Raw genomic sequence first — 14,724 nt, 5'->3', positions numbered from 1 at the left:
TCAGTAGTTAAGATTAATTAAGAGACAACTAGTACTAACCTCATTTCAACAATTCTTTTGGGTTTTAGTCCAATTACAGTGCACCCAGCTAGCTTTGTTAATTATCATTCTTTTTTAATGATCCTTTTACAGCGTCTCGAGTTAGATCAAAGCCCGCCTGGCCCGTAATTTGTTTTTTAGAATAGACATAATGTCCAAGTGAAATTATTACATAATTAATGTCCCAGTAGGAAACAAAGTAAAAAACTACCTCTCGGCCAAATGCTAGCATACAAAAATTCCAACTGTTACATGATTGTCCTTTTCCGCTCTCTTCCACTCATCAATCAGACGCCCAACATCCACCTCACAATTTCCTTTAAAAAAGATGCTCTCCCTCCCCCCAAGAAGGTACCTAAAGCCATTGAACTGGCTAGTAGTACTACTCTTAATTCCTAGCTAGCCAGCCATGGTTTCCAACAAGCTCTCCGCTGCCATTTTAGTCATCTCTCTCCTTGTCTACTTCACAGTCTCTAGTGCATGTGGTATATGCAACCCCAGCCCCAAGCCCACTCCTTCGCCTGCGCCCATGGCAAAATGCCCCAAGGATACATTGAAGCTTGGAGTTTGCGTCGACCTTCTTGGACTGGTTAACCTTGAGCTTGGATCCCCTCCTTCCAGCAAGTGTTGCACATTGCTTGGAGGCTTGGCTGACCTTGAAGCTGCACTATGTCTTTGCACTGCCATTAAGGCCAATGTGCTTGGAATTAACTTGAACGTGCCTGTTACACTTAGTTTGCTTGCTAGTGCTTGCCAGAAGTCAGTTCCTCCTGGTTTCGTATGTGAATAAAAAGGATAACAAATTAACAAGGGCTAGCTCTGGCAAGTTTGTTCTGCAGTGTGTTTCTTAGCTTCTAGGGTGTATTTTTGCTTCTTGTTGCTGTTCTGGGTTAAGTTCTAGATGCTTTGATTTATTTTTTGCTCCTTTTCCATTTGTTATTTTATGGGGACCGTGATTCGGGTAAGTAGTTGTTCCCATAGAATATGTGATTTGTTCAAATAAGTAGGCAAGCTAGCTGTCTGTTTGCCTCGAGAGTGTTTATCAGAAAACTTATATATGTCTATGTCAGAGCTGCATATTGCTTTATATATTAGTTTTCTTTTCTTTTCTTTTCCCATGTTTGAAATATCTTCATGTTTTAATTAAAACCGAGTTATATATATTTAAGATCAGAAACAAATGGCATTACTTTTGCTAATTTACAAAAGTAGAGTAATTTTTTTTGGACAGCTTATATAATATATATATATATATATATATATATCCCATATATAATATAGTATCTGAAGGGCTGGCCGGTTCGGATAGAACCGGTTTAATTAATTACTTGCTGACCCAGTTTGGATTTTGACAAATATATCGATTATGAGAAAAGATAGAGTAATTTTACATATAACTGTAAAGTGGATAAATATCGCATAATCGTTTTAAAAAAGAATGAAATCTGTTATTAAAAAATTAAATTTTTTTTTTCATGTAAATCCTATATTTTATTTATTTTTTTCAAAAAGATTATCCGGTAAATGCACAATTCATATTAATTATGTAACTGTAAATTATGCAATCGCTGCGTAATCATTTTGAAAAATGTGAATAAAACATGAGACTCACGTGAAAAAAAATTAATTTTTTTAATAGTATATTTCACTCTTTTTTAAAATAATTATACGATATTTACGCACTTTATGTACAGTTATATATAGAATTATTTATTAATTATATATTATTAATCACTCGTTTGAGTTTTCTGTTGAATGAATTGGTTGCATTTTCAAATGCTTTAACTCATCATTTTGTTTTATGGTGATCTAAAACTTGATTGTTAAAAATTATAATTAATTAATGAACAACTAATTTCTTTTTCGTAGTTAGAATATTCATGAACGTACAGTACTTTTAAGATCTTTAATTGGGTCCATATATATATATATATATATTTATATTGATTGGTGGCCGCACCAATATATATATTCTCAAAAATATTAATATGCATTTAATTAACTTCAACAACTAGCTAGGGATCGAGCCAATTAATTTTCTGGCTTAACTACTTCTCTTGAAAAATGATTAATTGAGTTGAGTTGAAATGATAAAATATTATTTTTTAATATTATTATTATTTTAAAATTTAAAAAAATTAAATTATTTATTATATTTTATATTAAAATTTAAAAAAATTATAAAGATAAATTTAGATGAATTTAAAAAGCAAACGAAAGTTTCATTAATGGCTCAGCTCAGAAACGTACCTATGGCCGTTATGTCACGAAGACAGCTTTTTTTTTTTTTTTTTTTCACGCGGCGCCATTAATTAGCTTGAAAATTGATATATGGAGCATTTATGGAATACGTAATTTCTTTAGATCTATCTTTACAAATAGAAAAATTATATACATAAGCCTCACACTCTTGCACACCATTTAAAAATATGTAAATTTATTCTTTTACCTCCATGTTTCATAAAATATAAAATATAAACTATGAAGATAAAAGAATAAAATCATATATTTTTTAAGTGGTGTACAGAGTGTGAGACTTACGTGTAGCATAACTCATAGATAAAACGATTGTAGATCTCCGTTTCATCTGAAAATGTGAGATTGGCGTTTAATTAATAATTACCATCGATAATGAAATTAAGAGGTAGATCGATGACTTTAATCATAATTTCTAGATAGGTGTGAATAAAAATGGAATTTATTTTACCATTAATTAATTATCTGGACGAATTAGTAGCTGTCCTCGATCGCCAACAATTAATTAGTCCTTAATTTCTTGTATCAAAAGAGATCAATCAAGCACGCAGCTTTACATTAATATTGATCAATATTACTCATAAGGAGGAGTAGTACTTTTGTTAAACGTGGTTCTAAATCCGATTTGAATGATTGATCATATTCATGCATAAAATAAAGACATGAATCAGACATCACATCAATGAGAGAATTTCTATTAAAACTCTGTCTTCAGTATCATTTTTCCTTGTGCATGCATAAGATATATGAGATCGATGCAGTACTTCTCATGTAATTAAGTACCAGTCGTACGTACGTGTATAGAATTGAAGACGGAGATGATTAAAAAAAAATAAAAAATTGTCAAAGATGATATAAGATACTACTGCATGCTGAGCAGACACCATTTGGAGGGCCCAAACTGTGTTTGTGCCCATGTGGTACGGTGAGGTGTAATCGTCATACAAAACATGGTTGACATCATGATGGCTGATCAAGAGGAGCCTAGGCGCTAATAACTCTCACAACATATAACCTTTTCCTCACCAAATTAAGTGCCTACTTCTCCACCATTCTTCTTCTTCTTCTTCTTCTCTCTCTCAAAACATTACGCTAGCTACTAGGGTTGAGATGATCGAACAATTCTGCATGGGGGTTTTAAAGGGTCCTCTCTGTGGTCTTCCACAGCTTTCTTGAACTGTATTAGCTAGGGATCGGAGCTTCTTCGGAGGGAGGTGATCTCGTGCAAAATAAATGTCATAGATCAGACAATTCAAGAAAGTTGTGGAAAATTGCTGATAGGATCTGTAGTAGTACTTGCTATAATTCGAGCTGGTCTACTTATGATCATCACCATATATAAGAGGTTTGCTAGCTGATCTGCTTGTAAATTCTTTTTGCAACTCTATCGACAAGATTCGATTTTTGTTCCTTTTGTGATATATATAAATATTTTGGAAAACTTAATTTACTTTTTCCTGGCCGTATTATTCAATATTTTCTCAATTTCTTTCGCTTGCATGTATGAAATTAAATTGTAATCTTGTCGTGATCAGTTAGAAATATTTGATGCCGTATTTAGCTATCTAATTAATGGTTATGCGATAATTCTTTAAAAAAAAAAAAAAACGAACATGACTTGACTCTCTTATATATAATTCCTCTCTCTGTCTTTCTCTTGATCTCTTGTAGAAGGCAGACGTTCGTATTATGAGGGATTAATGCAACAAATAGGAAAGGATCGGAGCATATCTTTCATATATATATATATATATATATGCGCTTAATTATTGGCAGGTAAGCTCAAGAGATGCATGGACGTTGATGACAAGTTTTGGATATTAGTGAGATAAGATGAAATAGTTTTAATTAATTAGATTAGATGAGATGTGATGGTTTCAATTAATTATTAGATGACATGAGATGGTTTGAATCTCTATAAATTAATTAATTAAATTAAATGGACAGAAAAATTGCTATGAAAATGATGTTTTCTACCAAAATGATGATCAGTCACTTATCATCACAAATACTCTTCTTTTTTTTTTTTTTGTGATAAATTAGAAGGAATCAGCCGGAATTTGAATATTACTGAAATTTACTTCTCATCAATTTAATGATTATTCCAATGTATAAGAAAGCTGAGACGACTGACCCAACTTATTAGATCAATCATTTCCTCGTCTATATCTTTTTATATTTTTGGCTTTGCATAAGCTGCATTGAGCTAGCTAGCCAGCTTCCTGATCCCCACCATTTAATTTGCATTAATTTTCTATGTTAATTATCTATTGCTATTTCTTCCCAAAGATACAATATCGGAAGAACATTTTACCCCATTAATCATGACAGGTGAGAGTAATACTGCTGCAAGGTCAAGCCCATGGGCTGATCAAGTACTTCTGGAAACTTGTCATCTTTATTGTCTTGTTAAGATCGAAACGTATTGATCCTTTTTTTTTTATATGACTCCGAGAATTACCTAGCTAATACGCATGCAATTAAAAGTCAAGATTGAGAATATTATTAATTCGTTTAATTATTTTGGATGAGACTTTCTGACTGACTTACACACATAATTTTGAACTCTATTCTACGCAAACTAAACCTGTTTGTATACCCAAACCATGCCTAAACGGTCCTCCTCTCAAAAGTTAAAAGCAGCAACGTACAACAATTAGGGCTACTATAGCAACTCGATCGTGATGTCATGTCAAATTTGGGCGTGCTTAATCGCATTCTAGTTATAAATAAATTAATTCTAAACCGACCTATTTAATTAAACTAATCTTAAAATTCTACTTTTCGTGGTGCTAATTAATTAATTGTCTAATGTTTGTGGATTGTGAGAAAAAATGTTTGAATGTCTTCATTATTTTATCTCATCTCATATAATCATTATAATTTTTTTAAATTTTTACATAAAATATAATAAATAATTTGAATTTTCCAAATCCAAATAAAAATTATATTCTAACAATATTTTATTCAACTTCTAATTTTTATCTCATTTTATCTATTCTGTATAACCAAACAAGGCATTAACCTATTTCAAAATAATACTCATCTTTTTAAAAGAAAACTTTTTAAGGTAGAAGGTGAATAAATTATAATTCCCATTTAACCTCCTCTAAATTCCCGAAATCACAATAATTAATAGATGAAATTATTCACGTACATCTGTATCGTAATACAATGATCTACCAAATCACTCGACAAATTAGTTAGTGACCAATAATGCAATAATTTGATAATCAATCATATTTATAAAGTAAATAAAGTGCGTTATACTAAATTTGGTTACGAAGGGAAACCCTTTAAATAACTATTTAAAAGTAAAACCATCAGCCAAATTCAGAAAAATCAATTTTATTATTTGAAAATCAGTTATAAGTAATTCTCAATTATAAAACATTTGCTAATTGACTTTCTTACTTAACTTGACAAATAACATGTTTGCCTTTACCGCAATAGCAGCTAGAACCTCTAGTGATTTTCAAACTATTAACTTCTCTTTTGAAACTTCAGTGACTGAACTCGATCATTCAAACTCCAATATGGATTAAGCACACACTCAATGAGAGAAAAATAACTAGCAAATACTTAAGAGAATTTTCTCACACATAAGCATTCGGAAAGACTCTCCAAAATCTCCAAAGCCTAAATCTCTCCAGACTCTAACCAGTAGGAACCTTTAAATAAACAATCTGATATGAATTTGACTTGCAATATAAATTTGTTGACGGAACAAATTTAATAGGAGTTTGAGTCACAATGAAAGTCTGCTGATGAATTCTGTTGGCGCCTGATACTTATCTTCTTAGCATTAACAGTTTCACATTCAAACTCTTTTCTGGATAAGATCTATCTCTTGGAACTTGAATTCCACACTTTTGACTTATCTAAAACACTTCCTAACAACCTCAAGATAAAATCATCCAAATTACAAAACCAAATATAAGATAAACTCTATCATCTTATTTACTTAGTTATATCAAACTTATCAACTTAATCTTCAATCCTAACCAAATTTTTACATCTACAAATTGAGTATCTTGATACGCATGATTTTATCAAATCAACTTATTCAGTACCTTGAAGAAACAACATTTTTCAAAACACAAACAGTCAAAAACAGACCACTCGGATCACATTACACTGAATTAGATGGGTCACTAACTAGTGGCCCCATAAACTTCAAGATCCAGAAGGTATCAACCCACCTCATGGGCGAAGCCCACATTCCTAATGGCCCAACACAAATAAATGCGGTCTCTTTAGCCTTCTCGAGCCCTTCTTTTTTGGGGCAACGCCAGTGGTTAATTGGCCTCTCTCTCTCTTTAGCGTTGCCGTAGAGATCGAAGCAATTTGCAAGAGAAGATTGTTAGGTGAGATTTTTATTTTTATTTTTTATTTTTGTTTTTTCGCGGTTCAGTAGACTCCAACCCGAAGAAAAGAGGCAGAATCCAAGCAGGTGACAAAACTGTGCTCAAGGCTCCGTCCGCTTAGCCACGTTACCTTGGCAATTCGGCCATTCACCGATCGACGTGCGCCGTCGGATTGCACCTGACAGCACTGTACTTAATGAAACTGTTCGGACTCCACCTGTATCTTCCCTGCTCTTATTTCTGCTGCGTCCGATCCGATCCGATCCGATCACCAATACCCTAATTCGTGTGAGAGAGAGAGAGAGAGAGAGTTTTACTGATTGAAAATTATCTAATTTAGATTCCTTCAGAGAAATTTCTAGAAAGATCAACCTCAATTCGTACGAAAGAAAAGATAATTGTAGACGGAGGGATAGAGAGTGATCGGAGGATGCAGGGACGCAGTCCTCCGAAGCACAGGCACGATGGCACTTCTCCGCTGCCTCTGGGGATGGATTGGAGTCCTCCTCCGAGAAAATGGGTATCTTTTTCTGTTCTTTTCTATTTATTTTTAAGTGTTTTTAATATAGCTCGCTATTGTTGCTTAATCGGAGAACTTTGGGGCTTCAGATGAATTTGAATTTGAATTTGAATTTGATTTTATTGGTTCGGTTTGTATGAGTTGGAATTTTGAGTTCATCCACCACTTGGGTAATCCATAAGCACTGAAATAAAATAGGTTTTCAGCATAGAATTATGAAAATCTAGAGCTCCTCGATTACTTGGCTCGATTTGAACTTCCAAATTTTTTAAAAGTGAATTGAACTGCAAAAATTGAGCTCATCAAGTTCATCAATTTGTAATTAGGGTTCAACATGCCCTAATATAGACCAAGTGGTGAAGACCTTGGTCTTGGGGTATCACTCCCTTCGAGGTCCAAGGTTCAATACCTCATAGGCGCAAACAATCATTTGGGGTCACACTCCTGATGAAAAGTCAGCGATTTAACCAGTTCTATATAGGAAAACTTTCGAGGGTGCAGTGCATGGGACCGGGATTTATTCTGCAGGAGTGGGTCCAAAGGGCTGCCTTGGAGAGGTTCCCCAACATAATAAAAAAAAAAGGTTTTTTTTTTCCTAAATTTCACTTACCACAATATTTGACTTAGTCCATGAGTGTTAGTCATCGTCATTTGAAGCTTGAGCACTAAGTTGAGGATTGGACCTCCTCTAGTTAGCCTAAGATTCTAGCTAATAGACAGTGTCTTTGTTTGAAGTTCTGGAGTTGGTTTTCTAAGTTCTTTGTTCTCTTTCTAGTGCAATTATATTGCACTCGCATTGTGCTGAAAATAAGCAATGCATAGCTTTAAATTCTTCAATGTAACTGAATGGCATTTGAAGTGTCATGACTCTTCAGCTAATTCAGTTTTCACTCCTGCATGGCTGAATTATAGTGATCTCTTCAAATTATATTTTAATTCTTTTAATATCTTTTCTGTCTCTAAAGTTCATATTCATCATGCAGAAAGGGCGGGACACTGTGTGGCCACATGATCCCCGCACAGGATGGAGTTACTGCGTCACTATACCTTCCTGGGTTGTCCATCCAAAATCAAGAGATTCAGAACCTGTAGTGGTATTCAAATTAAATTACTCTTTAGTGTTTGTCTATGCTCAGGGTTAGATGCTGTTTTTATACCATATTCAAGGATTTGATTTGAATGAATGTTAATTTCCCTCACAATGGATACTCAATAACGTTGTGCTCTGATATTTACTAATAAAAAATGACAATGCTTGGAAATATACAATTTTGTTTTGAATGTTAAGTTTACACATCAAACGTGGTTGAAATCCTGACCTCAATTAACACCTCATACTTTTTTTAGGGGTGGGGGTGGCCATTTGGCCCTAAGGCCATTGGCTTTCATATTTTGTGATTTTATAATGTGTTTCAGGCTTTCTACTAGAAAATGGGCATTCCTTATTCATGATCAAGCCATCTCTTATGTAACTTAATTTTTGAAGTCCAAAATTGAATGAAACAGGCTTACAAAAATTAACACAGTTGACAAGCGTTAACATAATGCATAATGATGAAGAAATGCTTTTTATGATTCACATTGCTAGTTATAAAAATCCCTTATCAGCTTGATTCGAAATTATTCATTGATAATTATTTAAGGTATCTCCTCTTTTCTGATAAAATTTCATTAATATTTATTAAAAATCCTCTATTGGTACTTATCATAAAAAAATATATAAAAAAAAAGAACTGTATTGGTATATGTTGCCAGTTTTCTGGTTGTATTCTTGCTTTCTTCATGAGAATTTAGCAGATGCTCCCCCAAATTGATAGTGATTTGAATTTCATAGAATGTTCTTATGTTCATTTAAGTATCAAACTAATGATCCAGAGCTCTGTTTTAACATTTGATCATATTTCAAGCTGACTTGTCAGTTTCATGGGCTTCCATTGTTTTTGTTATCATTCTACATGTTTGGTGTTAACATTTTTAAGGGGCAGTTCTACAGGGTTCAGGTTGGTGTACAATCCCCAGAAGGGAATACGACAACACGTGGCATATTAAGACGGTTTAATGATTTTTTGAAGTTATTTGGTGTGGTAAGCTTGTTCATTTTCTTAGCAGTTTGGTACATACAAACTTCATTTTCCTTGTCATTTTGGAATTTGAACCAGATTGTGTGAACTTGGTTATTCTTTTTGAGTGTTTTATGATGATAAGAAAAAGAGAGGCCTTATGAGTTTTCACTTTTCATTTCAATAATTACTAATTGTACAATGTTCTTATCTCCTTCTTGTGGTCGTCTTTTGCAGCTTAAAAGGGCATTTCCCAAGAAGAACCTCCCACCAGCTCCTCCCAAGGGACTGTTGCGGCTGAAAACCCGGGCTCTGTTAGAAGAGGTACCAGTGTGTTCTTTACTTATTAACTTTGTTGCATTAGCTGTATGGTCAATTTGTGTAGGCCTCTTATTCCTCAGATAATCACTGCTAGAAGCATTTTATTATTTGATACACAGAGGAACTTATAAATTCTTTTCATAACTAAAAGGCCGATGAGAAACTTATAAATAGCTCTTAGAGCTACTGAAATTGTGAGTAGAAGTTGATACAATGATTATAAACCCAGCAATCCTGCTAGTTTAAGCACACCAATTAAGGTTCATTGCTCTTGTCGCTTTTTTTTTTATAAGGGACCAGAAGCAATCCTAGCTTTTTAAACAACAACAAACAAAACTGCAGCAGCAGTATAGCTAGTGCCTTCCAGAATGAATGTGCTACGTGACACCTATCAAAAAAATACATGTTACTTGTTTGCTACCTCTTAGATTTTCTTAAAGCTCACTTGTGGGAAACTCCTTGCCGAGGGCCTGTGCACCCCCGGGATTATTCGGGACGCTGTTCTTGGTCACCCGGTGCTAATTAAAAAAAAAAAATCTTAAAGCTTAATTTTTGTCCATAAAAAGTGCTCTATTGGGCTCTTTCAATTACATGTTGCGAATTGGTCTCGTGTACGGTCTGTGCTTTTTAAAATTCTGAACACTGTTATGGTGGAATAGACCCTAAGTTTATGTTTTAGTGCCATCTGAACAATATTTGAAACTTTAAATTTGAGGTTGGATTTTATTCACTTAAAAAGTTTAATTGAAAATTCATGAAGTTTGATGTGTAAGATAAAAGGCATTGTTTTTAAGATAATACACAGTGATTAGTATTCTTAAAAGACTTGCTTTCATTACAGCGAAGGTGCTCTTTGGAAGAGTGGTTGACAAAGTTGTTGTCTGACATTGATTTATCAAGAAGTGTTGCAGTGGCATCCTTTCTTGAACTAGAAGCTGCCGCGAGGTTTTGTATGTACCTTTCTAGCTTCAAGGTGTACCTAAACAATTTTTTGGTGTGCAATATCTATGTTTGTACTAGTACCAAAAAAATAACATTCTGGTTTGGGAATATTTAATTGAAATCTTTATATCTTTCAGCAAATAATAATTTGTTTTGTTATTGGAATTACCAAGAGTTAAACATTTCATTCCATGTCATAATGCATTTCAGCATTCCAAGATGTAAATCAGCAAACTTCAGAAGCAAGCCCTGCTTCCAATAGCACAGTTTCTTCATTTGAATTACCACCCCATTCAAGCTCACCTATTGTTGCTGGTAGCTCATCAATCACAACAGATTATGGCAGTGATACCGCATACGAGACATCTGAGCAAGGAACCCCACGGCTAGGAAGAGATGACAATTCTGAAATTGGTTTTGAGGATCTATCGTTGGATGAAGATTCACTAGAAAAGCTAGTGAAATATGGCCTGTCCAATATTGACGAGGGACTGTTTATGGGCCAGACTATTCTTGAGCAGTTGGAAGGCCTTCCAAGGCATAAAATGAATGACAGGCATCTCAACAACGTTATAGAAAAGGATAAGTATAATGGAAATGCTTCTAAAGCTTCATTTTTGGTTGGGAATGGGATGGAACTTTTCTCGGGGCAAGAGCATGGTAAGGTACTTGGTCATGCTCGCAAGCATTCAAATGAGAGTTTTGGAAGTGATGTAAGTTCTCTGAGAGGTAGTGAAATGTCTAATTCTGGAATTCCAAACTCATCTGGTGACGGATCTTTTGACCTTCCTGGTGGTGCCGAGTGTTCTGGTACCTCAGAGATTCTTGGCAGTGCAGACTTTCAGTTTTCAGGCGATGCTCAATTAGTTCTTCCATTGGATCAGCGTCATAAATTGAACAGAGTTCTTTTCACAATGCAGAGAAGATTAGTCACGGCAAAAACAGACATGGAGGACCTTATAGCTAGATTACATCAAGAAATAGCCTCGAAAGATTACCTTGCAACAAAGGTACATTTGATCATGCTATCTGGATGTGAAGTGTTCAGACTTACTGGTTTGGTTTGACCTATAAATAAACTTCCATTATCTGCCCACTAAAAAAACTTCATTATCATTTCTAGTTTAATCATACACCAATTAAATCGTAGTGTACTGATAAAAGATTAATCCTCTTGTTTGCTATTTGGATTCCCTTTGCCCTGAAAAATAATTATCTGAGTAACTCATAGCTATCTGAGTACTTATCCAAAAAAAAAAAAAACTCTAGTAAATAAACTTTATCTTCTTAGGTGTGTATACTTTCTATGTACTTTAGGTAGCACCCATTTTAGATTATCAATAAAGCAAGCTTACCGAAAAGAAAAAGTAACTCAAGCAGTTTTACTCTTTAAAAAAATATTTTCATCTACAGTATTCATTCTATGGTGTGAGATTTTTTTCCTTTTAAATTCCAGAACTATTGAGTTTCAATACCTCACACCCATCCACCACATGCCAACTTACATTTGAGTGGCTTGCATGACAGGAATAATACTGAGATGCACCTTGCTCATACTGCTAATTTGAAGTATGGATTAATTGCACTCAATTATGTGTTGTAGCTATAGTGGATTTTATTTTCATGGGAGAACATAATGGCTGCTGCCAATGAATTTTTTTTATCGGTAAAGATGTAAAATTGACAGATCATTTACCGTTCAGAACTTCCTGCTTGTAGACCCATTAAATTGTTGAATATTGCTTGGATGCCAGTCGATTACCATAACAGATTGAATCTACTCAGGTGAAGGATTTGGAAGTTGAACTGGAAACTTCCAAACAGAAGAGTAAAGAAAACCTACAGCAAGCACTCTTGATTGAGAGGGAAAGAGTTAATCAAATGCAGTGGGATATGGAGGAACTCCGGCGAAAGTCAATGGAAATGGATATGAAATTGAAGCACGAACAGGTTATATATCTTAATCTGCTTTTCTCCTCTTCAATTTACATCTTTCCCTTATTATTATTATTATTATTTCACTGATGATATGTGGAATGTTACCAGAATGAAAAGTCACATATAGAGTCGAGAAAAGAATATCCTGTTGAGGAGAAAGATTTGCTGCTGCAGGAGTTGGATGCTAGGAAAGAGCAGCATAACAATTTGTTGAAGCGATATGAAGAGCTAGAAGCAAAATCAAAAGCAGATATTAAAATTCTTGTTAAAGAAGTCAAATCTCTCCGAAGTTCCCAAACAGAATTGAAGCGGGAGCTTAGTCAAACACAGAAGGAAAAGTCTGAAGCTGAGGTAGTTTTTTTATCTGCTGCAATGTATGAGTTTATTATTTTTACATGGTGCTGCTTGATTAATCTGGACATATCAGGAGGCCAAATAAAAGGGACATAATTAATGGTTCGACATGGATATTCATAAACCTCCTGGTGTGTTCAGTGTCTGACAAGTATCTGACATAACTCTAACACAGCTCGATACATGGCTGATATATGTCCATAGATAAATATATATATATATATATATGTGTGTGTGTGTGTGTATTTTTGAAATTTGCATGGCCATGGTGGTTTATGCTAATGTGCTTAGTGTTAGAGTTATGGGTGCATAGGGTACCGATGAACACAATGGAAATGATTGCTTCTTATGACAAGTTTTCCTTTAATTGGTTAGTATACTCTGCAGTGTGTCTCCCATTAGCATGACTCACCAAGGACTCAAGTTAATCTCCGTGATCCTCTCCTTTTCTTTTTTCCCCTTTTGGAGCCTACATTCGTACTCCAAAGTCTAGGACTGACATAAACAGAGCTGTGAATCTGTGATACTTTTTATATATGATGAAGATAATCAAAGAGTACAATGAAAATTATACCATGTTTTTTTTTTTTTTTTTTTTCTGTTTAGAAACTCATTCAACAGGAAAGACAAATGAGAGAGCATGCCAAAACTGCAAGGGAAAACCTGCTGCATGAATGCGATGGTCTTATCAGTCGGCTACAAGAGTGCAGCATCAATTTAATCAAGGAGGATGAACATGACTTTGTTGTGGATTCTTCATCACTGGCAGACGCTCCACATTTGTTAACAACATCCGATGATCAGATTGGCCTCCTACTTGCAGAGGTACCTATTATGTATTTTAGTATTGTAGTTTTTGCATTTTATTTTTGAGAAATGATATTTGTAGTCATAGAATGCTCAAGCGCCGACAATCACTACATGAAAAAAAAAAATTAAAATTTTTTAATAGTAGACTGATTGTCCGGCGCTTGCATACTCAACAACTGTATGTAACATTACTCTTTATTTTTTATACCTTCTCCATATTCAACGTGTATCCAGAGCTGATCTATCGTTATGGTTTATCATGTGTAGTCTTCATGTATAGAATTTGATGCAACATGCCTATGTTATGGATGTAAAATATTTCCTACCATGTCTTTCTCAACTTTACCTTACATGGACATTTCCTTGGAAATTGGACAGGCGCAACACTTGACCGAAACAAATGAAACCGCTGCTTCTGGTGTTGGTGAAATTTATGACATGAATGATGAGACAAGGACAATGGATGAAGAGTTGAGGAAGATGCTAGCAGATATCTTCATCGATAACGCTAGATTAAGAAAACAGGTGAATTTTATTATACGCCGTGCTCTCAAAATGGAGGACATGATGTCTAAGCAAGATGGGGCCCCTTCAGAAAAAATCGTAGTAAATACATCTGTAGAAACATAAAATGGGGATACAATTGTAATTTTTTTTACCCTTTTGAGAAATGTACTTTCTGTTTGGATGCCACTCAGGTCATTGGTCCGTTGTTTTATACAGACAGTTTGTCACACTAATGTAACAGTTACAAAATTTTGTGGTTCCACAAATACAAACAATTATGTAAAACAAAGATGGAAGTTCAGTGCACGTTCGCTCTGCTGTTCTCATCTAAAAATGTAGTGTCAATTTGTCATAAGATGGCATGGATGGAACTGACAAGGCTTAACGGTCCCATATTACCTTCTTCTGGTTTAAGTTATATTTTGAGTCAACCCGTTGGTTCTCTTTACACAAGGGGAATCGTTCGCTATTTCCCTTTTTTTTTTGGGTGCCTTGCGGTGCAGGTGAACCAAATGGGGGAAAAGACAGGTTGATTTGGGAGACAGAATACGGAGCATTTACAAAAGCCTAACGCAAGCAAAAGCAAATGCCTCCAACCTCCCATCCCACA

At 34.6% G+C, this 14,724-nt stretch overlaps 2 protein-coding genes across 2 annotated transcripts; both read left to right on the top strand.

The window, feature by feature from the left end:
- Positions 1-354: 354 nt before the first annotated feature.
- On the top strand, positions 355-1,155 carry LOC108992180 (14 kDa proline-rich protein DC2.15-like). Its single transcript, XM_018966649.2, has one exon. The coding sequence runs from the start codon at positions 449-451 to the stop codon at positions 827-829; it is 381 nt and encodes a 126-aa protein (XP_018822194.1). The 5' UTR covers positions 355-448; the 3' UTR covers positions 830-1,155.
- Positions 1,156-6,659: 5,504 nt separating this feature from the next.
- Positions 6,660-14,420, top strand: LOC108992191 (PX domain-containing protein EREL1). The gene is made up of 10 exons (XM_018966660.2): positions 6,660-7,182; positions 8,166-8,276; positions 9,168-9,266; positions 9,480-9,566; positions 10,405-10,513; positions 10,716-11,515; positions 12,291-12,455; positions 12,552-12,794; positions 13,404-13,622; positions 13,986-14,420. The coding sequence occupies exons 1-10, from the start codon at positions 7,093-7,095 to the stop codon at positions 14,235-14,237; spliced, it is 2,175 nt and encodes a 724-aa protein (XP_018822205.1). The 5' UTR covers positions 6,660-7,092; the 3' UTR covers positions 14,238-14,420.
- The last annotated feature ends 304 nt before the right edge of the window (positions 14,421-14,724 follow it).

This window comes from Juglans regia, chromosome 11, assembly GCF_001411555.2.
Source record: "Juglans regia cultivar Chandler chromosome 11, Walnut 2.0, whole genome shotgun sequence".
Lineage (NCBI taxonomy): Eukaryota > Viridiplantae > Streptophyta > Magnoliopsida > Fagales > Juglandaceae > Juglans > Juglans regia.
Note: the sequence above shows the minus strand (reverse complement) of the source record. Positions and strands in the feature narration are given on the sequence as shown.

Excerpts from the sequence above, each read along its gene's own strand:
- LOC108992180 (XM_018966649.2), top strand. The coding sequence starts at position 449 with ATGGTTTCCAACAAGCTCTCCGCTGCCATTTTAGTCATCTCTCTCCTT.
- LOC108992191 (XM_018966660.2), top strand. The coding sequence starts at position 7,093 with ATGCAGGGACGCAGTCCTCCGAAGCACAGGCACGATGGCACTTCTCCG. Across the intron at positions 8,277-9,167 it reads GAGATTCAGAACCTGTAGTG|TTCTACAGGGTTCAGGTTGG; the intron begins GTATTCAAATTA and ends TTTAAGGGGCAG. Across the intron at positions 13,623-13,985 it reads TTGGCCTCCTACTTGCAGAG|GCGCAACACTTGACCGAAAC; the intron begins GTACCTATTATG and ends GAAATTGGACAG.